This window comes from Genypterus blacodes, unplaced genomic scaffold, assembly GCF_046128005.1.
Source record: "Genypterus blacodes isolate CSIRO-AG114 ecotype Tasmania unplaced genomic scaffold, CSIRO-AGI_Gbla_v1 ptg000120l_1, whole genome shotgun sequence".
Classification (NCBI taxonomy): Eukaryota; Metazoa; Chordata; class Actinopteri; order Ophidiiformes; family Ophidiidae; genus Genypterus; species Genypterus blacodes.
In genome coordinates, this window is record NW_027466923.1 from 590,275 (window position 1) to 614,452 (window position 24,178).

General features: G+C 41.1%; 1 protein-coding gene across 6 annotated transcripts; it reads left to right on the plus strand.

The window, feature by feature from the left end:
- The first annotated feature begins 716 nt into the window (after positions 1–716).
- Positions 717–24,173, plus strand: asph (aspartate beta-hydroxylase). 6 transcript variants are annotated; one of them, XM_076162280.1, is made up of 12 exons: positions 5,611–5,733; positions 6,539–6,700; positions 8,333–8,377; positions 9,325–9,393; positions 16,417–16,500; positions 17,784–17,849; positions 18,085–18,197; positions 18,577–18,684; positions 18,715–19,134; positions 19,323–19,842; positions 20,016–20,057; positions 20,245–24,173. In XM_076162280.1, exons 1-12 carry the CDS (start codon positions 5,640–5,642, stop codon positions 20,250–20,252), a joined length of 1,731 nt encoding a protein of 576 aa, XP_076018395.1. In that variant the 5' UTR covers positions 5,611–5,639; the 3' UTR covers positions 20,253–24,173. The 6 variants fall into 6 exon arrangements, with proteins under 6 accessions (XP_076018397.1, XP_076018399.1, XP_076018395.1 ...); XM_076162282.1 differs by lacking the exon at positions 5,611–5,733 and adding an exon at positions 717–930 and having other exon boundaries at positions 18,577–19,134; XM_076162284.1 differs by having other exon boundaries at positions 5,607–5,733; positions 18,577–18,927; positions 19,332–19,842.
- The last annotated feature ends 5 nt before the right edge of the window (positions 24,174–24,178 follow it).

The following is a 24,178-nucleotide window of genomic DNA, read 5'->3' on the forward strand; positions in this document are numbered from 1 at the left end:
GAGCTTGAAGTAGGAAAATAGGAAAGCCAGTATTGGTGTTCTCAGCATTATCAGTTCCTCCTACCTGTGTCAATGTTTGATTTCAGATTACAACAGGCATGCATGTTCTTTACATTGGCCATGGTGTGCAGTACAGAACAAACCATACCATCACAGTATAGAACAAATAATATCTTTCTCGCCATTTTTTGGACAAGTCTGGGTCTATAAATGTATAGCTCATATGTGAGTTAAATAGTAGTTCAATATCCCAAAAGAAAATAGAATAATATTCGAATGGATTTATTTAAGAGGATAATATCATATACGGTATATCATATAAATTGGACGCAGTGGGATTACTTAAAACATTTTAGCCACTCCAATGTAGATGTTTGTAATTAGTTCATGTATAGCAACTATATAAACAAGACAGAAGAAACTGTATGACGGCTGTTATCAGTTGTATGTTTATGATAAATGTAACACTGAGTATTGTGCATGTTGACGTATCTCTGGCTCTGGAATTTGAGATTAATGTTTTAAACGCGATAAAAGCAGGGGTTTATGATTTAAGCGTGAGTAGAGCAGCGGTCTACGCTTTACAAGGGAGTACAGGGGTCTACCATCTTGCCACGTTCCAGGAGGAGCGAGGGGGGCGGGGCTAAAAGACTATCCACACGATTGAATAAGATAAACGCTTGTCCTTTACGATTGGTTCCTTATTTATGGCGTTACGCCCACTATTGAGAACTAAGCCTGTCATTGGCGACTGACGTTGCTATGGTCGTGAGTTTTATTAAGCAGGAGGAGAAAGTTTGATTTCTTTTACTGCTGGAAATTCAGCCTACGGGTCGCTTCAACTCCTTCTTCTTATACTCGTCGCAACCAGAGCTTCAACATTCAACATGGCTGCCAAGAAAAACGCCAAAGCGCACGTCAAATCTAAAGGTGCGTTCACGTTCCCTGCGCTATTTGATGCAATGCTATGTGTTCGTGTGGTGGGGAAGGCGGCTCTCTCATTGTCAGCCAGCGGGCCTCTTTAGAATAATCCCGTCATGTCAGTTATTTAATTCTCTGCCCGTGGCTTCTAGTTTGAAGCGGTTAAAACTGCCTTTTTTGCAGCCACACACCGAAGTCACGAAGTAGGAATCGGTTTAGCTATATTTCAGGCATTTTGGTGTGATAACATTTGTACCGCTTTGTTCCCGCCCCTGTACCATTATTCTCGGCCTTCTATCTACGCAGTGCTTTCAGTGTGTCGCCGTGTTGACCCCCATAGCTCGGCCTTCCTGTGCAATTTCATTTTTATTTACTTATATCAAAGCTCGTTTAGTTCGCTAGATGAAAACGTATTTAACGTAATGAAACACGGTCGAAAAATGTTCCACTGGACTCGACCACTGTCCTGTAGAGCCATTGTTGCACAGCCTGTTCTATATCGACTCCAGGTAGATAATATGCAGACTAGCACGACAAGCTTCTCCTGAGGGTGAACAGGTTTGTGCAGCTCTTGGTCCCTCCTCGCTTTAAATCTCTGGAGCTTAGCGTGCAGTGTGTGTGTGTGGACTTCACTATATGCAGCTTTTCCAGCCGTGCTAGTGTGTAAAGCACCCCGCCCCCCTTTGCTGAATGCTCACGTGTCATTTAGAGTGAGACTCTACGTGGCTCACTGAGGGGGTACACTTGCTTACACTTTGGCACCCTGACCCCCGCATCACAGTCAGGCGCCCCCAGGCTCTGTTATTTCAAACATATTCTGTAAAGTAGATGACGGAGCACCAATCCCCAATTTAAATGATCTGTACTTGAACGTTGCTTAAATGACATGCAATCACTGCAACACGGGTACAAACACAAACAACGTTTGTGCCGCTTTTCCTCCAGATCTGCTCGTGTCGAGGACGATGGCAAACTGTATGATCCACTTATGTAATGTGTTTTCTGAAAATAGAGTACTATTTAAACTGTGACGCTTTATAGAAGACTTGGACATTGTTTCCACGGGGTACTATGCTGCACTGAAGGCGATAGGTTCTTCACGCTACCCCCACACTGATGACACGTGGCTTAAGGCTATAAAGGGGGGAGAGTGTGGCTGAGTACTCGGTGTCCTCTGTAGAGACCACAGTACAAACCCACCATGCTTTTTAAATTCGAGTGCCGTATACCCGCCCCCCTCACACACATAACTAAAGAAGTGTTGCATATAAAACGGTACAATAATAATCTAACAAGGAAATGATGTGCATATTAATAAAACGTGCACAAATTCCATATTCCGTTTTATTGACGGGGATTTGATATGCAGTGTGTAGAGTTCGTCCTATCTGCTAGTTGTTCAAAGGGCAATCTGACGTCAAGTTTCCCAGGGAACAAAATGTTCGGGTTTTCTCGTTCTCTTCCTGGCCCCGCCCACAATAGAGTCCGTGTGTCTGGGCTCACTGAGCTCTCTACAGCTCTGTGCTGGCCCTGAGTGCCAGGAACAGGAGTAGGTGGATGGATGAAGAAATGGTCATTTTTCTAGCAGAGATGGTCTGCTTTACAACTAGTATTCCTTTCCTGTGGTGAATGCATTAGTGTGTCACTATTGAGGCTTGTTTCTGAAATCACAGATAGAATGTCATGATGATGATGCATATAAAATGAATGAATGAATTCAAGGCTTTCTGTTGTCTTTGGTGATAAGTCCTGTGTTAAGTGGGTGGAGCGTTTGGTAGATTGTGTAGGTCACTCCATATAATAAAACAAGGAAGAAGTTGAAAGATAAGTACAACATAAGCACCTATATGGCTGTGCAGGTGGTATTGTTTCTCCAAATACCATCATATTGAAGCTTTTTTCCATGCCCCCATTTACTTGCAGGGATACTTAAAGAGTTACACTTTTAAATTGCAGGAGGAATATAGTTGAAAAGTACACAAAGTTGGTTACGAGAAGCAGATTGCATTGCAGACAGTATATCACTCCTGAAGAATACAAGTCAAGGCTGGGACATTATGCAATGGGACATTATGCAATGATGAATCATGCAGAGTACTCAACACATAATATTTGTCAATGTGATCACATCATCATCATTGAAAGCTACTACGACTTCTGCTACTTGTAACAGCAATAATAATAATACTCCATATAGGGATCAGTGAACGGTTGCAGGTGGTTTGACTTGCTACCAGGGCCTTATATTTGCACAGGTGTACCGTGATCAAGGTTTCTCAGAGTTGGGTTAGCTATGGAGGACACTATGTAATTCTGTGATATAGGTGGTTTATAGTTTGTACAAAGAGGCCCCCAGTGGAGTTCCTACAGCCAAGCTTGATAGGCATGAACAGCATATCGAGTGCTTTGAACATATTGCTTAACAAGTGAGATACATTGTAACGTTTACATTTGATTGAATCATAGATGTTGTATTGTCATGCAGGTGTGAAATCATTTATAAAATAGATCTACACTAATGGAAATCAAATTAAAAATCTAAATCAAAATTATAATTATTTTTTTGATAAACTTAATGAAATGATGAATGTAATGTCTTTATGCACTGTTATAGGTGAGGGATGCAATCTTGTATTGTTTATTTTAAAGTAATTTGACACTTGAACAGCATGATTTCACAGCAACATTAAAGCATTTGCTTCTATAAAGATCAAAGTGGGGAAAAATGTAATGCGTTTTATTTTGCAAAAACCTCCAGCCCTTCCCCACACCACCGCCACCTCGACTGATGATTATTTAATCCTATTAAATGTTAATTATTTCTGGATGCTTTTTGATAGCCAAGTTTGTGGGGATGTATAGTCTGGTTAGTAATTGAAGTCTTTAGATAGTATTATCCTTATAGTTTGTAGCAGTGTTATTACTGTTATTGCTGTACTCATTTAAATCCCTCAGGCCTCATTCCTCCTCCCCCTCCTCATTCCCTCTCCATAGGCCTGGGAGTTGCTGGAGTAGGCAAAGCTCAAAGGGTAACAGTTCCCCTGGAATTGATGTGTGTTGCCTGATGTGTTGTGCATTTGACTATGGGGGTAATTATGTTCCTTTAAGGCAAAATTGCATTGTGCAAACCTCCACAAAAAAAATCTCTGTTTTGGTGTTTTTGTAACGCCCAGTAAAGGAGGTGCCACACTGGTTGCAGAAGCGCAAAGAAAAGCACAGGGGCGAGCAGCTATTTTGATGCCCTTATTGACCAATGTTGATCCTGGAAGAAGAGAAGTACAGGGAATCTACAGACTGACACAACACTGGTACAGTTTTTAGGAACGCACCACATTATACAGCGGGCTTGAATAGCCTCACTTGCTATTTCGGCTGACGGCCCTTTGCAGCGCTTCTGTTTTCCAGTCTGGCCCCGGGTTTAGAGGTATTAGTAATGTTTTTAAACATTTGTTTTATGCCGCTAAGTTATCAATAAATCTGATCTGTACTAATATATTATGCACCCTGGCATGAAAGTGTGTGTAGACCGACAGCTTTGTTATCATTTCTGTGATCGGGTGCATGGTGACATGTTTGGCTTTACCTGTCACCTGTCACGTATCCTGATTGCATAACAAAGGGGAGGCTCATCATGACAGCTGTCCCCTGTAGTGCGGCTGTAAATGTTTGTGTGCGCTTGTGCTGCGACGTGTTAAAAGCCAGCAGGGAAGACTTAAGACTTGGTTGTGATTGTCTTGTTTGGATCATTGAGTTTTAGTTTGATATAATTTAACATTTTGTAAGGAGGAACAATCTCTTTGCCTTTTTGTCTAATTCACTAATTCTAAGTTACCCTTTCATGAATGGTAACATGATTCTGCAAAAACCTTTTTTGAAATACACCATACAAACATGTCCATAGAGAACTATCCACCCTGTGGTCTTATTAGAACTGACACAGCTGAAATCGCAGCATTGTGGTGAATCATAATGTCATGAATAAGCTTGTGGTTTTTTTTTGGCCAGGTCATCAACAGTTTCGCATTACTCTCATGGGTGTGTCTCTTTGACTGCAGACACTGCTTGGTAAACAAATGCACGTGTTCCATTTCAGGCAGCACATATGTACAGTACCGTCATACTGCTTGTGTAGACCTAGCTATAGTTCTGCTAGTATCTGCAGGAGAACAGAACCAGGCACAATGCCAATTCTGTCACACCATGCATCTGATTGAGTGTATATTGAGATATTATGAAATCCTTTTGGACTTGGACTCAAAGAGAGCCACAGGGACAATACAAAAGTTATTACTACTTAGTTGAAAAAGTCAGTATTTTGGATATTTTGTATATCCTTGGACATTTGCTGTATCTGATCTGGTAAATGTAATCGGTAGAGGATACATGGCTTTGGCAAAAAAAATCCTCCTTTGAAAGCGGTAGTTCTCCGGAAATTATGTTGACACCAGTCTTCCTCTATGTCTCTTTGTCAGGACCAGCTGTTCTTGCAGCACTATAAATAGATCTTAGTGGACCTTCAGAGCCATGCCAGGGTCAGGCTAGAGTGGGCGGGGGGGGGGGACGGATAGCAAGGACGACTGACAGATGAGCAAGATAAAGCGTGACAGGCTGTAGTGAGAGAAGGGAAGGGTGCAGAGTCCTCCCTTTGTTTGGAACGGATCGTGGTAGTTGATTTGTTTTTTCGATCAGTCAGAAGGCCAGGCCATCATTTGGCAGGTATGGGGGATCCAGAACTGGAATCAACCAGTGTTGAATCCATCACTGCCCCCATCATCGCACTGACCCCCATGGTGATTGCTGCAGAAGTACACAGTGAGTAAAGTGTCAGTTCAAGGGCGAAGTAAGGTGGAGGTTTTTGTATCAGGCCTGTTTGTATGGCTATCAATTGATGTAGTTTCAGAAGGCAGTCTGTCAGATTGCTTTTGACCTAGCATGTCCTATCCAGAACAGGGCCAATGCTTTGTGCCGTAGTATCCATGTTTCCACTGTGGTGGGTAAGCTTATTGGACCAGTCTTCTTACTGCTAGTGCTTATGCTTACGATCTTTCAATGTTCCCTGAAATATCTTGACATTTGGCCAAAGGATGCTTACATGAACCTGTAATGTTGCTTTTGGACTTTCTCTTTGCCATAATTTGAGTCACTTGACCGTGTTACAGGTCTGCAAGCCTTGGGTATGAACATGTTTGTTGTCCTAATGTGTGTGTCATTGAAGTGGAATAAATAAAAGCTGGGCTGATTTGAGAATATACTGGCTATGTGAAAAGTTTGCGCTGTGGTCTCTGTGTGGTTGTGTTTGACCTCACACCTGTTCACTCTGCCAGTGTCTCCACCCACAATGCATTGTGGGATCTCAGCAGTACCCAGAATAACTATGCACCCAGAGCTTTTCGCATGTGGTTTGAAATAATAGAGAACTGATGCATCACATTTCATTTTGAAGGTTCAAAGTTGATCTTAATGTACATGTGTGGTTTGAAGATCAATTGTCAGTTTGGGATGAGCATGAAAGTATTACTGTATTGGTGTGTCATCCAAACGTAACCACTGCTTGAACTTGTGAAAGAAGTGAGCTGAGCTTGATGTCCTGGACTGTATTCTTTTTCTTTTACTCCAGATGGTGCTAAGCCCCCGGTAGTCGGCAAGAATGGGAAGAAGGCAGAGTCTGGGACCAGCGGTGGCAGCTTCTTCACCTGGTTCATAGTCCTTGCCCTCCTAGGTGTCTGGACGTCTGTAGCTGTGGTGTACTTTGACCTGGTTGACTATCAGGGTGTCCTCGGTGAGTAATTCTTATTTCCGTATGCCAGCACATGCATACAGTATGTATATGCATGCATATAGGCTCCAGAGGCACTGGAACATGTACAGTAGGTAGTAAGACTAGCAAACATACTGTACATAGTTCCTGGGCACACGTGACTCATTTAACATGAATAGTTCCTGTTACTTTGAATGAAAATCACGTTTAAGAGATTTTTTTTAAATTTGTAATGCTGCCCAGATAGTGGTATCGTGGATCATCAACCATGGTAAAAATGCATTTTAACCTGCAATTAAATGCATTTTAACCTGCAATTGAAGTAACATTGGTTGACTTGGAAGTAGACAGAAACCCCTGATTTTCTTTTTTTATGTGTGTGTTCATGTGTTTTGTTTGATGTACACCCCATTCCAAGTGAAATGTGTGAACACTTTTCTAACATGGTCTGGACCAGAGGTCCCCGGAACAATCAACTTGATATTTCTATGGATTATGAGGCACTATTCAGTAAAAGTTTTGCGATGGAAAAACTACAGACTCCCATATCATGTCAGCTCTACTGTTGAATAGTTGCATCATCATCAGCTGATTGTGATGCTACAAAAAGAGCAAAAACATAACGTATTGAGCTTCAGGAAACAAGCTTTAATGTATGAATGAAAGATAACCAAGAGGACTGGTAACCCTGCCAGAACAACCACACCAAATGCCTCACACATGTCACAGTTTAGTGCACCTTCCTAAAATGCAGTATTAATCCAACTGAAACGATTAAAGACGCAATGTAATAAGATGTTGAACTGCAAACTCTAGGCGCCCTCACACAGTTTCACATACCATATGGCCCTGAAGTATAGTTGACCTGATTTAGGCCTCTCACAGCTTTACTATTACTATTGTCAGAACTACTTTCAGTACCCTGAGATGAGTCAGTCAGAGCCAGCAGGACTGGACTTTTTATTTAATTTACTTATTGTTATCGTTGACTAATTTCTCAGATAGACAATATTTGGTCCTTTCCTAGCGACACCCTGTTCCCATTTGCGTTACATGAAATGTTTCTAAAATTAAATTCAAAGAAACAATCATTAAATGGCTTCAATGAGAGCCAGTTATCCAATGACAAGGAGGAATATTCTTATTGAGAATACTTGACCTATTAACATACGTTTGAAGATTTACACTGTCCAGTTTTTTGTGGCTTTTTTTTCAAAACATACATTTCTGTGTTCCCATGTTCACAGTCCACAACTGTTGCACAGGAACCATCATTTATGCTGCAGTTTATTACATCCCTCATCAGTTTGTTCTTTTACCATGCATGTCTGTTATTTCACATCTAATAATCTCAGTCCTGCATGTCATTTAATGTTGAAATTCATGGCTGGGCAGTAATCTGCTGTGCAAATTATTGCCCACCCTCATAAATTGTGCATTATTTTTTCTTACTCTTATGTTTTGGACATTCTGCTTTTGTTGTTCTCCAATGTCAATCACAAGAGAGCAAATTCTCTCCATACTGTCAAATGGGAATTACATTTTTTACATATGCGTTAGGCTTTTGCCCAGTATGGTATGAAATATCTGTGATTTGTGATAATTCTACTGTAATTCCAAAATCAATGTATGTGTTTTGTGTTTTGCATGCAGACAAGGCTAAGGACTTACAAATTAACCTGTCTGAGGCCTTGCAAGGTAAAAATGTCGAGGCATTATCCCTCCCAGGCAAATCGTGTAGAATCCCCCTCATGAACACTGTTGCACCTTTCTTATTCCCTTATACACCTTTCCCCAAGCCCCAAATCTAAAAGAGTTCAGCAAAAGCATGCATGCTTTCTATTGGAACAGATTTCTGCTCATATTTTGCATGGCTTGATGGTAGAGTTAGTAGTAGTAGTAGTAGTTAACATAACCCCTCGTGCTGCTGCTTCAAATTTAAAAGCGTCCACCACAAGTGTCTTTTATAAAGAATACAGGTGTGGTAACCTCTACACTAATGTTAGCCATTACTTAACTCTTAAGTTAGTTAACTCCTTGTTGATAAAAAAAACTGATCTTGCCTACATCCACATGTGAACATTTTGTGCATTTGTAAAAGCAAGCTATCACAGCTGCAGTTGTCACAATTACATTTTACAACTACATTTCTGGTCTGGTATACATGTGGCGCCTCAATTTAATTTAGTGTCCAATCTTTGCTTGAAAGGCACAATTTATTTATATCTTATATATTTTAATTTCCAATATGCATCAGTAAATCAATTGGCTGCAGTCCTACCTACAACTCTTTCCCTCATCTGAATTGTTTTAGATTCGGGGCTTCTGTTTATTTGAACCTTATTTCCATAGCCAATATAAACCTCCAGTCTTATTTACCTCCCATCCCCCCAATAGCTGAAGGAATTCACCAAGCTTTTTAAGCCATTGTCATGTTTGACAAATTGCACTTTTAAGCAAAGAGCGCTTAAATCCACGTGTCCTTGACTATTCAAGTGTCCAATGCTAATATGGAGCACGGAGCAGGCAATGGCCCTCAAGCTTGTTGTATTTCTCAAAAATTTTCGATGTTGACATACAATGCAGGTCAATTTCTTATTCGTCTCTGTGAAAGCCCTAGTCTCAAACGTGTGCCCCTGCTGTAGGTAAATTGGTGGCATACGATACTGACGGAGATGGCGATTTTGACGTCGAAGATGCTAAGCTTCTGCTAGGCAAGTTGATTCACCTATAATTATAAAAGTAATTTTTTTTTAAATTAGTGTCTGGCAGAAAGTAACAGAAATCGCAAAACTTAAAGCATGATGAAGGCCACAGTGTGTTTCATCTCGAGTAGCCCATCCAACTAGCTGATAATCAGGTAAAACTGTGCAAACGTCCTTCTCCACGGAAAATGGCTGGCGGTGGAAAGGAAAAGTAGAGCTTATGAGAGAAAGTAAGTCCTACTTCATGTTCACACTTGATGGCCCACACCTACTGTGAAGCCCATGTGACATTGGCTGGCGCCTGACAGATGTGTTGGATGAAGCATACTGTGGTTAAGTGCCAGGACAATGAAATGATTCATAATTTAAGCTATTGAATACACCAAAACAAGAGATTATAAAATCACTGGAGATTTCTGCAGGACACTAATAAATTGTTTGTATGTTGATTCCATATTGGGTTTTCTTTGCATGACAATTACCGATGAAAAAGATAATCAATGAGACAATTTAATCCATGAAAATCACATCAGACTTCCATGAAGCCAAAACTATGAGTTTCCATTAGCTGGTTGGTTCCAAAAGCAACTGGACACCTTATTTTTCAACATCCAATCCAGTTGCACCACTCGACACCTTTCAAAATCAACATCTACAAATCATTTATCTTAAAGGAGTAATTAAATAATCTTGAAGGAAACCTTATCCCAGCATAATGTGAATGCATGTGAAATGATATGCCTTAAAGTTTTTTCCAAAAATTTTATGAAATCTACATTATATCCAATAAATGAAATAAGACTGATGGAAACATGGTATTTGACATACCAGCTTTTTCACTGTCACCATGTCGGACATTGCTGCAACATGAAAACTTCAAACTGGGGTTGTTGCTCATTAACTGTCTAACCAGTTAACTTTTCATAATACAGCATTGGTTAAATCTTTTCTTAACTGGATAAGTTTTGAAGTTAGAAAATCATTTTCTACACTGTCTGCGTCACTGCCATGGCGCTTAGCACTCACAGGGCCGAGCATCGGGGCAGGGCTGTTGTGTGAGGTAGGTTGGTAGCTGCTGAGATTGGCTATGATCAATGTGATCTTGCCTCTGATTGATTTTAAGTAGATATGTTTGCAGTGTTTTGTGTCGAATGCATTGCGCTGCTGTTTACACAGGCATGTTTTCTTTTCTGTAGTTTAAATCCAATTAATTGGCAAATTGGCCACCCAGTTGTGTTCTGCCTCTAACTGTGTGTGATTGCGTGTACAGTTTTTAATTTAAGCTTTCGGTATGTAAAACAGTCCTTCCAGCTATTCCATGATTACAGGGGTTTATGACAATTCAAGAAAATGTTGCCATTTTACCAAACATACACTGGTACTCTCTGCATCAGTTTGCCTTATCTATCAGTCCAGAGATGCACTTGTTTCTCTGTATGTACTGAGTGGATTCAGGATGAGATGAACATGAGAAGGTGTGTCTGCTCTGTTCATGGTGTCTGCATTGACATTGGTTGGGTTTCCATTGACTTGCATTTTGTAAAAATGTGTAATGGAAACCCTCAAAACTAATTGTTTGAGGCTACACCTGAGGTAGTTTGTGGAGCTGATAAAGAAGTAATTAGTAAAACTGTAATGCAAACAGACTTTGAATCGTGAGTGTAATGAGAGGAAACTTAATTTAAATGGATGATGGGTAGCAACAGCTCAGTGCAGGAACTTATGAAGAATTGCAAAAGGATATGTTGTGCTCCATTGCCACATTTGATGTCTGTGGGAGATTCTCCAACATCGTGTTTGGCAATTAGTTTGAAACCAAAGTACCTAGCCATCATTCTATTTTGTTGGCAGACGGCTTTGATTCATTTAGCCACTTACACAAAAGCTTCAAAAATCTAAACTGAGCTTTTGTTAAGAAATTCCCGCACGATTGTGACTAAAATGCACCAGATTAAATTGTGTTGCCGCTTGGCGACTCAACCTGCTTGAATCTTGTGATACTGAATTTGCAAAGCACGAATTTTCTTGTCTTTCACTTCTATTTGTAATACCAACTGCTTAGTAAAGAGCCTGGTTGGTTCCCTGGCTGCCTAACCTAAGCTTAAATCCTCTTACCGTTTCCTCTTTCCTTCCCTTTCTTTCATTCTCCTGTCAACCATCTTTTTCTTCATCACATTATTTTTGACTTTCCTTTCCTTCTGCCTTCATGTTTTGGGTGTTTTCTTCACCTTCCCCACAATTTTGTGCCATCTCCTTCACTGCCCCATATTGTGCGCCCCTCCTTTCCCCATCCATCCATTCTGCCATCCTTTCCCTCTTGTTTGCATAGGCCTGACCAGTGAGGGAGGTGGTCAGGGCGAATCCCAGATTCTGGATTGGTTAGAAGTGGAGGAGGGTGGATCTGATTGGTTAAACAGCTTCTTCACTTTCCTGTATGGGCTAATAAACCCCCTGGAGCTGGAACACAGCACCTCAGGACGATTTGTGGAGGAGCAGGAAGAGGATGAGGCAGATGACGACGATGGAGGACTTGAAAGAGCAAAAGATGATGATCGGGGCCAGAAGATTGTCATAGTCGGTCTCCATAACCAATAGCATCAGGCCAGCTCATGCCCATCTTCAACAGCCTGACTGCCTTCCTAATGCACTTGCTGTCAAAGTGTTTTCTAAAAGGAACTCCCTTGAACTCCCCTTAAGCAATCCAATCTGTAGTGAAAAGTGGTGTAAAGTGAGTTGAGTGTAACGCATTTTACATTGTTTATTTTTGCAAGTGTCAGTAATTTGTCACTGCAACTTTCCCACATGATAAATCAGTCCAATTCTTGTATCATCAGAACCATGTGAAAGTGAGAGCCAATTGAAGGAGTTTCTGCTCGGCTTTCCTTTGTCAAGAAATGGAAATTTCCCTCAGGAACACTTTTTTAAAAAAAGCGGATTCTCTTTTTTATGCATCTCTTTTTTTTTTTTTGTTGCTTAAAGAAGAGAGCCGACAGCGTTATGAATCAAATGACACTTTTGACAACTGCTTGGTTGTCCCTTTCTCCTATGTTCTGTCTACGCCCACTGCTGCATGACTCAACATTTTTCTTTGGCTTCTGACCATCCTGCATGGCATTTTAAAACTCAAGCTTGAACTCATCTTCGTCTTGAATCCATAGAATTTTGAGCAATTTCCCTTTTTAACTTGCAGAAATATGGACTTTGCAGAGCTCCCACTAAATTTCACAGTAAATTCAATGAACATGAGAAGAGTGGTTTAAGGGTATTTATGTGCGCCCTGGTACATGTTTACAGAGATGAGTCCTTGGAAAATCTTTTGTGAAGCACTGCAACACAATTCTTCCTCATTTAGACACTCGCCACAAATTTAAAAACACACTAGTCTCATGCTCACAAATTGAAACTCAGGTTCCCGGTCACTATGACAATTGTGTATTTGACTTTTTCTAGAGGACAGTAGTCTTGTTATAATAGCTTGTTGGCATGAAGTGCTAGTCACAGTGGAACTGTGAATTTGGGACAGGCTGATTTCTTATTCTGCTGTTGAAAGGTGATGCCTTGCTTCTCACACTTGAAGTTGGTTTATACTTCTCCATTGGAGCTTGGTACCCTGCAACCTGCTATGCACCCCCTAAAAATGTAACTATACATACTAACTCTTGACTGCTATAACCGTGTTTGGTCTTAATTAATAAGGCTCACTAGGAGTTGGAAAAACTTGCAACTCCAACCAGACACTGTAAAAACAGAAGTATACTACCAATTTTTCTTTGACTTTACTGCCGACACTGCCAACAAGCATTTTGGCCAGGCACTTGCTGAGCTATGCAGACAGGGCAACACAGAAATGTGATTGTTCACAATGGCGCCGGCTCTGGCGTCGGGGGTACTGCGTAGTCCAGACAAAGAAATATAAACCACTAGTGACCATCCAGTTCCATGGTTGTGATTCTGCTGTATGTTGGTCTGTCAACAATGAACTGTAATGAATGTTGCCCTGACCTTAGGAAATACTTATCCATTTTTCATTGGTATTGACTGCTTGTCTTGCAGTTGGAGACCCCTGCTCTAATGTGACTGCTTCTACTGAATTGCTGGAACATTAAACATTTTTTAAAAGTCGTTATGCAGCAAATGTAGAATTTCCAAATATTCCGGAATGCACGCACAGAATATTCACACATTTTAATGTGAGGCCTGTACCATAAAGTGTGGTTAAAGGATAATGTAGCTGAATTCCGATTTCTCTCAATCTTACACATTCAGGCAATTCAGAGTGTCCACTCAAGTTAAATCTGAGGAAGCCTGCCATGCTCCCTTCTCCTAGCCTACTGAGAAGACTGTTATGCCATTATCAAACCCACCCAGACCACCAGAACACAGGAGGGAGCTAAATGTGTTCCGTCGTTTTAATGAAGCCAATGTGGCTTCTCAAAATGCTAGTCCAGACAGAGATTGCTTTCACACGTAAATGGTACCTCCAAATGTACCTGGCCTATTGTGGGGTATGGCCAAGAGATCTCTCTTCCTACGACTATTTACAGAGCATATTACCAATATAAATTAACAAAGTGTATTTGATTTGGCGCCAGGCTACCTCATGAATGCATTCACCTTGGTGTGCGTCTGAGTGTTTGTACTCTTGTTTGTCTGTCTAGTTTTGGCAGTCATTGAGAGAATTAGCTTTATACCGCAACCAACACTGTGAAATTCAATGATATGGATTTGGCAACCCTAGTTTATAATTATTTATAACATTGCAGTTGTAAAAGTTGCAGCAAGAGAAGTTTGGGAACTTGTGTGTGTGTTACCCTGTATGATAAATATTGTTTCTACAGTTGTTGGTATGGTTTAATACTGTTGTCCTGTGTGTCTGGAACATCAGATGAAATACCAGAAGCTTCCAGCAGAAAAGCTAAGAGAGGTATCGTCTTGCTACCTGTTTGCATGGAGCTGTGCTGTGTTACACTGAAGTTAACATTTCCTAGAATGTCATGCTGGCAGATGATGTAATCACTGCAGCCGAACTACCAACAAACCAAACCAGACTTTCTTGAGAACTATCTGTAGTTTGAGCAATTAACCACGAAAAACATTAGATCAAGATTCTTGATCTAATGGACTTGAGGTGAAATCATGTGAAGAGGAACGCAGTATTGTTTGCGTGTTAATGCTTTCCTTTAACACTACTAATGGACGGTGTTGTGAAGAAGTAGCGAATATTGCACTGTTCTATTGGAGCTTGACTTAATCTCGAAGTGCGGACAACTGGTTGGAGACCTCCTCTGTGTTGGCTTAGCCCAACCTGAAGCAAATTTTATCTGTCTAAAACCTATTTTATTTTAACCGTTCTAGTTCCATTTGTTTAATGCAACTTGTCTGACGCCTAACGCATGGTGATGACCAATAATGGGTTGGATTTTAAACTTGTAGCATGGCCCTCTCCTCATAATGGAGTAAAACACCAAACAGTGTTTTTGCTCATCTGTCCCAGAAAATGTGGATGTTGGCTGGAAGCTCCGGGAAGCTCTAAAACAGCAACTAGCCCTCATTCATGAAAGAGTGGAGGCCAAGAAGATAGCCAAGCTGGCCCTGGCTGAGGTCAGACGGCTTCTGGTCATGGAGGAGGAGGAGAAGATACTGTTGGAGCTAAGGAGGAAGGAAGTGGCTGCCAGAGCCATGGATAGGGTGGCGTCCAGGCTGAAAGAGGAAGAGGAGAAAATGGAGAGAGAAGAGATGGATAAATCTCTGGAGAAAATTGTGAGCGAAAAAGCCAAACAATTGAATGAAAAACGGGAAGGGGAGGGTGAGGATGAAAAAGAGGGGCAGGAAAGGCCTAAGAAAGTAGGTGAGAAAGAGGAAAATGCAGGAATGGGGAATAAACCCCAGGAGAATGATGATGAAGGGAGAGGGAAAGCATCTGCAAAAGAAAAGGGCAAAAAAGGCAAAATTGAAAAAGGAAGCAGGAAATGAAGTCATAAGACCAAACCTGTCGATGTGCTACAAGGCTTCAGTGGATCCCATGGTAGTGATCCCATAAGACGGCACTGCAATGAGAGGGTGCTAGCCACATGCTCATGAGGTGGAATATTTGTTTTGTAAAGGTTAAGGAAAGTCTGGGAAAAGGGGATAGAACGGAGAAACGCCAGGAAATGCTTAGAACACTGGTTATTTTCTTGGTTTGTCAATAAAACGTTTGATCTATGTTGCCGCCCTTTTTTCACCATAAAACCCCCCCACTGTTTTCTGTCAGAGTAGAATGGAAGGGACTGGATGTTTGAGGGCTGCATACCAAAATATTTGAAGAAACCTAACTTGCAAACCCTGTGCACCAACATTTTACACATTCTTTAAATGCCTTAAACTGCTTTCTGTCTATTTGAATCAAGTCGAACCAAAACCTAGTCAGGACAACCAAGTACATTGAAGCCCTAAAAGAGCAAAAGAAAACCCAACTGTTGTGTCATGTGAATGTTACTTTATGATTGAAGACTTAATATGCTGTATATCTTTTATGTACCCAAATACTAACATTTTCAGGTGATGAATGAATTTGTGGGACATGCGATTTATCTCATTGTTTTATACAATTTTGTTAAAATACATACAGGCCATCCCCAGGTTACGAATGAGTTCCGTGTTTGAGCTTGTGTGCAAGTTGTGTATAGCTCACATCTAGCATCTATTGGTCAAACGCCATGCACAGCAGTGATGTGTTTACATGTTACAGTTCCCTAGGGCCACTGAAAACAGTGTTTTGAGCTCAATTTACACGGGCGTAAAGAAGTCTGCCCATTCATCAGTACCAACTGTCAATTATTTATAAAAATGGGCTTTACAGAGATTGGTACAGGATGTTTAGGTCGTGCGCTTGTAACTGGGGACTGCCTGTATGGAATAATCACTACATTATTGGATAGATGTCTGTCTGTGTGTGTGTGTGTGTGTGTGTATATATGTGTGTGTATATAATATGCAGTAAACACACCCACATGGTTCCTGCCAACAAAGTATTTGCATCATCTTGTGTAGGACTGAAAGAGAAAGTCGTTGTCATCACACACCATAAGGAAGCGCCCGCTGCCCCACTGGAATCTGCTCTGCCCACACCAGAAGGTAATGCACACGTTGATAACTGATCAAAACTGCTGAATATCAGGATGGGGGATGTTATGGGAAGGTCGGGAAGAAATGATAGAAATTCCAAACTGTTAAGGGGTGGGGTAGGAGAGACGGGTTATGGGGAATTGGTAAGGGTGGGGGGGGAAACTAGGGTACAGTCCCCAAATGATGCTTTGCGCAGCTCCGTTTGTTGGTTTGTCAATAAATCTGACAAATGTGTAAATATACATAGTACTGTCTTTAAGTTTGGAATCACCCAATGTAACGTTTGACATGAAAACCCATGATTTCATTCATCAAATAAGTTGCAAAATGAATAGAAGATATAGTCTAGACCTTGATATGGTTAGGAAACACCTTTTTGCACATCTCCAGTGTCTTGGCACTCTTGTGTGAAAAGCCTTCAATTCTTTCAAAAACAATAACCTGGTGTCGGAAGAAGGCTCTTTCTATCTGGCCATTTTGAGACCATTACCAAACTCCAGATGCCAAGTAGTTAAAAGGCCAGTTTTATTACTTCCTTAAAGGGCACAATGGTTTTCAGCTCTGTTTACACAATGAATCAACCTTTTAATGTGGCAGTTCAGGACTAGCTGAGACAATTTGCCATTGGAACACATTGTGGTTGCTGAAATTGAACCTTTGAACGCATCCATTATATTGATTAACACCTTTAGCAATGTCTAGACTGTATTTCTGATCAACTTGCTGCTGTAATTGGGTAGGGAAAAGTTTTGTCTTTTCAAAAACAAATTTGTCTGTGATTCCAAACTTTTGAACAGTGCTGTATGTGTTTACACACTGAGGGGAATTAAACTGCTGATTTTGTGACTGATATTTGACCATTTATTAATGAACAAATATCAAGGAATAAACAATATCATTAACATAAATAATGTTAATGAATGTTAAGTGAGCAAAAGTAGACAATGAAACACTAGAAAACCGGTGACGATTCTCAAAATGGTAATGTGTGTGATCACTTGCTGCCAGCTCTTTTCCAACACATTATTGTAGTGCGAGTGTAGTTGAGTTTCAGAATTGTCATTTGATTTCTAGTGTCACCTTTGCTTTCTTGCTGTTCATTAAACATTGTTTGTAATAAGGAAGTGTTCAAATTCCTTACAAAGTATGTTGTTTCTTCCCCCCTCAGTGTATATGTGTGTTTATACTGACAATATATTTAAATGTACATTCAGTATACAGTGGCTAAATATTCAGTGAGTGTGTGTGTGTCCTAAGCACACATTATTAAATGAGAATGTGTCTCTGCTTAGCTGTTGAACAGCCTGACCCTGAGCCAGTGGAAGAGGTGATTGAAGAGGTTGCTGTTCCCCCACTAGGTATGTGTGTCTCTAGCAATTGTACACTTTTCAGACCACTGCCGTGATGCAGCAGAGGCTTGCATGTTGGATCTACATTTTGATGTTAAAGCCAGTCACACCAGTCATTATTGTGAAGGAAGTCTACTGTAGCTGCTGTGGATGGCACACAGTGGAAAATGGATACTGATTTGGCTGGGAGTATGTATTTGTATTTTCAGACATGTTTACGACTGTTTTTACCCTCTTGTGTCAGAGGCTGCAGCCGACCCCGATCCCATACCTGAGGCGGAACCAGAGCCTGAACCAGAGCCTGAAGCTGAACCAGAGCCTGAACCAGAGCCTGAACCAGAAGAAGAACCTGAGGAGGTTGGTAGACACCAGGTTCATTATTATAAAACCAGCAATAGTTCAACAGTCTTAAATGTTGGCTTAAATGTTAATTTTCTTTAAGATATTTTACTCTGCGTCTTTCCAGAAATTGTTAGCGGTCAGAAAAAGTAGTAAAATGGCATACAGTTAAAATCACAGATACACAGTATCTCCCATCCTCCGTGCCCTCTCTTCCTGTGCAGGGGGGCTGGGTTTACTCTGCCTCCTGGCCAGCGATGACGGAGATATCACATTTTATTGTGAAATATTTAGTTTTATTCTGACACAAGTTGTAGGCCTGAGCTTTTGGATCACATTAGCCTTTGTGTTTATTATGTTTGTTTTCTTATGTGTTTTCAATTCATCATATCACCAGGTAATTGAGGAGGATCCAGAAGTGCTTGAGGAGGAGACTGCTGATGTAGAGGAAGACATCCCTGTGGAAGAGGCTTCTGATGCAGAGGAGGACATCCCAGTGGAGGAGGTTGCAGAGGAAGACAGCCCTGTGGAGGAGGCTGCTGTTGCAGAGGAAGATGTCCCAGTGGAGGAGGTTGCAGAGGAAGACAGCCCTGTGGAGGAGGCTGCAGAGGAGGACAGCCCTGTGGAGGAGGCTGCTGTTGCAGAGGAAGATGTCCCTGTGGTGGAGGCCGCTGTTGTAGAGGAAGACATCCCTGTAGAAGAAGCTGCTGTTGCAGAGGAAGACGTCCCTGTGGAGGAGGCTGCTGATGTAGAGGAAGACGTCCCTGCAGAAGAGGCTGCTGATGTAGAGGAAGACGTCCCTGCAGAAGAGGCTGCGGATGTAGAGGAAGATGTCCCTGCAGAAGAGGCTGCGGATGTAGAGGAAGACGTCCCTGCAGAAGAGGCTGCTGATGTAGAGGAAGACGTCCCTGTGGAGGAAGCCGCCGTTGCCGAGGAAGACGTGTCTGTGGAGGAGGTAATAATGATTTGAGGATTTTACATTGAATCATATTGGCATGGCTGTTGTTACTCTTCAATTTGAAATATCAAATGGAGACTATAGAACTGTATTGTAAACTTTCCTGCCATACAGTTTCTTTTCATCTTTTCAAACTTGGATGGTGAAACAGCATTGAGAATGTTTGACATGTATTTTCTGACCAGCCTGCAGAGGACACACCTGTGGAAGATGTTGAGGAACCAGCAGAAGAGCAGGCTACTGAGGAGCCAGCACTAGAAGAAACTGTAGAAGAGGCTGTCAACGAGCCAGTAGAGGATGAACCTGCTGCTGCCGAGGAAGAGACTGTGCAGGAGGCTGTTGCAGAACAGGAGGAAGCCGCCACAGAGGAAGAGGCAGTAGCAGCAGACACAGAGGAGGTCGAGGATCTCTCCCCCTCAGAAGAAGCTGTTCAGGATGCTGTTGAAGACGTTGCTGTAGAGGAGGTTGCTCCTTCAGATGAAGTTGTTGAAGAGCCTTCTGCTGAAGTGGTAGAGGTGGAGGAGGCTCCTTCAGAAGATGCTGTGGAGGAGGTTGCAGAGGCTGTGGATGCAGAGGTTCCTTCAGAAGAAGCCGTTCAGGAGCCAGCTTCAAATGCAGTGGAGGAAGACATTCCTGCTGAAGAGGCAGCGGAGGAGGAGGTCGGAGCAGATGATTCAGAAGTAATGGAGGAGCAGACAGAGGAGGGTAAGAAGGCAGAAATGTTACAGGCTGCACAATATTTACTGCTATAGCAACATTAGGTATTGTGTTACTGATAACGTATCTTAATTATATCACACACACATTATGGTAAATGGGAAAGAGCTTTTGATTGCAGCTGTCTTTAACATTAAGTTGTATTTCTATTGCATCGACAGAGTTTGTCCAGGCAGAGGAACCGAATCAGGATGACCCCACAGGTAAACAACCAACTACTTTAAATCAATTATATTTGTTGTATTACAGTTGCGCTGATTCGTTTCCAACTATACATCTAACATAATAATGATAATAACACACACACACACACACACACAGAAGAACTTCCAGAGATGAAATGATTTGTCAGGGTTAAATTTAACCTAACTCTGTTGTCTGTTTCCATAGAAACGTAGAGCCTGCTGTGGTTTGTGTGGTGACGGAGCAGAGACCCACAGACGTTGGATCGGCACCATCTGAGCATGCTCAGAACAATGCATTTCTCCACCTCCAGAGAAATGACTGAGTTGTATTGACAACACCCATCCCCCCCCCCCCCCCACCCCCCACCACCACCACCAACAATACACACACACACACATTTCTTTTAGTGTTAATCTGTCACATTAATTGTGGTACCTTTTCCTCCATCCTTCTTTTTTTTGAGTCTTTGACGGTGTTTATTTTAGCTGTGTGGACGTTGTGTGACGGTCTAGTTGTCTTTGTGCGTTGTACTTCTGCAGCCAGTCTACCAGAGTCCTGTATCCAAACTGGAACTGTTACCTTCCTATCCACCTAGTATGACTGTAGGCAAATTCTGTTTCCTTTCAACAATATCAGAAGGGTTTTTCTGATTGATTGAAACAAAATGGCTATTAGGAAACACTGGGGTTTGGTAGTGGGAATGTTTTGGTCGGTGTTTGAGGTATAGTGCCCTGGTGTACGCAATGAGCCTTCTAGGTTCCAAGGAATCTTGAAAAACATGTGAACACTGCAGAATGTTTCCACTCACAGCTCTGCCTTCCTGCTCCATCCATCCATGTTGATGAAACCACCGCAGCTCACGAATACGGTGAAATCAAAGCAAAGACACTCTTCTGCCAAATCATTATTGGATGTAAAAATCAAACAACCATGGATGCTCAGCTTGTTTTGGTCTTGGTGTTGTAGATTCTATGCAAATGTCTTTCTCTGCCTCCCTGCTCCCCCATCACCCAGTCACTTCATTTACCACTCAGTATGCGTCGACTCCAGGATGAGCCTTATGCTAGTACATGAATGGAGAGAGAAAGCTGTGTGTGTGCATGAACATCTGTGTGAATGTGTGTATGGCTAACGAATGTGAGCTGTTGATAGTATTGGAGACAAAGTTTGGCTTTTTCTCTCTTTGTTCTGAACGACCTGTACCTCTGTGCATGTTCTAAACATTTCCATGTGTTGATTATTTTCATATTTCCAGATATGATTTCCAGGGACCATGTAAACAAACAGATTTACATTTTAACTTTAACCACTTAAGCCCAAACAGACCATGTACCAGGTCAGTATTTTTTGATGGCTATAAAATATAAATCACTCTAAACATTTTTTTTTTTTAATTCATGATGATAAAGGGGACTTCCGTGTTTCCGGAAATAAAGATAATATTCCAGAATGTTCTAGTGGTGCTGTAGGTCTGGGTAATTGGTAAGGATTGGAAGGGAGTAGTTATTGTCCTTACCCAGAATTAGAGGTTTACAGCCAACATGAACAGAGAGGGGGAAACAAATGGAAACATACCTCTGGACAAGGTTGCTAGAAACGACGGAGATGGTAGATAAGTGTGAAAGTAGTGTTTTTTCCTTGTAGGCTTAAGTGGTTAAACATGTTCTTGTGCTTTTGTGAAATTGTGCTTGCTAAACCTGCTAAACTGTGACTTGAAATAGGAAGCCATGGGTAGTGCAGCGCTGTCACGTTGTGGGACAAACACACCAGCAAACAAACCAGCAGATCTATGTAGAATGCAGGAGTGTGTGTCTTGGCCATACTTAACCCCTGAGGGAGCCACACCCACTTCTTACAGACACCCTCTCAATACATCTGGAATTGTCTAAATTAAGGAATCCAAATTAAAGGGTATTTAAGGGTGCTCTCACACCTTGAGTTTGCACAACAGATGAAGCTTTTGTTCAATTGTTCTTTTCTTTTGTGGGGCTGGTTGGTTTTCACTTTCCATTAAAAGACAAGCACAACAGTTTGACGTGGGTGTTAGCTGATTGGTCACCTCTAAGATTGCTCTCACTCATTTTATAAAAGTTAATTGTTTTCCCCACTGTAAGAATGTTGGTTAGGTGCCATAATATGGAAGTTTGGGTTTTTTTGTTGCTCAGTAAACTGTTTTTCAAGAGTCACACACTTTTAAGTAGTTTTAATAATATTTATCACTTAAATGCAGCATTGAAATCCTTTCTCGACAATTTTCTGTAGACCATCAAATTCCTTTGTTCCGAGTGCATCTGCAGCTCATTTGGTTTGCTTGGGCTTCTGTGTTTATCCTGTTTACAATACCCATCAGTCCAAGTGTTATTCCTTTGATTGGTTCAGGTCACTCCAGTCCAGACTACAGTTAAAATGTGTCCTCATTTACAACAAACTGAACCAGGGTATCACTTGAAAGCAGACCTTAGATTTTCGGCAGACCAGGGATTTCTGGTTCGCCGAAATTGACCAAAATACCAAAAGGTTCTATTGATGTGCATCAAACAAACTAGGTGTAAAGGCACCCTTAATCTGGATTTGGAGTAGATGTGCAGTCTGTATGATCAGCTTTATGTGGATGGAGATGGTCATGACAGATCACTTTTGGTGAAGGTCACTGTTTTAATGTCTTTCTGCTGGGATCCAGACACACACTTTATACATTGAGCCATCCATATTATTCTGTAGGAACTAAAAACAAATGTAATACTGCTGGTGGGTAACATGGAAGTTCACAACAATCTGTCAAAACATGTTCCTTTCTAAAAAAACACCATTTTGTGTTGTGCAGGTTTTTAATTTGGGGTTGAAGAAAGTGAAGCCAAGGCAATATAGATGATGAAGCCTGACCTCATGTATCGGCCTGTTTGGGATGCAAAACATTACCATGGTGTGCAGTTGTTTGTAAGATGTAATTTCCCCCCCTCGTAACACTATATGGATTTTTCTACTTCTAAACACCCTAAAGTCTTTTGAGTTGCCGAAACCTTTTTAACATTTGAAGACGGCAATTTTCACAAATAAGAGTTTCTAGATTTTTAAGACTTGTTAAAAGTGATTTCTTTTTTTTTTTAATTTTCTGAAAATACTTTTTGAAAAGTTCAATGTAAGCCACGTTTACTCCTTGTATGAAAATGTGATCTTAATCTGGATATATTTCTCTGCATGACATCCAGTGTGATTATCCAGTATGTGGAGGCGGGACTGTAGCTGAGACTATAATCTGATCATAATGCAAGTCTGACCACATCTGTATGTTGTTGGAGATAGAATTCCATTTAGATCACAATGTCTTTCCATAACTGGATAACTTATCTGAATACAGATCTCATTTAAATGCAAGATGTAAAAAGGACCTCAGGCTACATCAGGTCAACCGTTGTTCTCCAGGAATACAAAAGGATGAGTAATTAAGTTAAAAGCAAACATGTCTGTCTTATCACAGATGTACTCTACATCCTGTTTAGGGCTCTGCTACATTGGGAGATTGGTTCCAGGTAAAGGAGAGGTAGTTCTCGCCAGTGTACAGAGTCTGTTGGAACCAGTGCTAACAGCTGATGAGAGGGAGTCTTAAAAACTGCATTGTAAAATTAGTCATCAGCCCCTTTACTTGGCAAAACAACAAAAGTTCATGTCTCTGCAAATCACAATGTATGTTTGTTTTCAGTCCGAGTTTGGGTGAATCAAAAATGTATTGCGACAATTTGGGTCTCACTGAATATTCTAGAATCAAATGGGAAAAAATCCAACAATTTTAATCTTTTCTATATACTAGGTTTTTCCACATAAAAAAGAAAAAAATCTATAGAATTTAGTTTGTTCCCTTACATAAACTTAAGTCCTTTGAGATAATTATTTTACAGTGCAGCTTTTAAGGTGCCACATTTAAACCAATCTGATGAAAAGTGAAAGTACAAAAATTTACCCGGAACATGTCTGTGAATCATGTCCATTAGTCTGCAGATGTAATGATGTCCTGCAGACACCAGGTGGTTATTAAATTATTGTGATCTAATGTTATGGATTCTGTTGAAAAGATTTGGAGTGAATTTTTCTCTGTAAGCAATCTGTGAGCTGCAATAAAAGGTTTGGGGAATGGACGAGT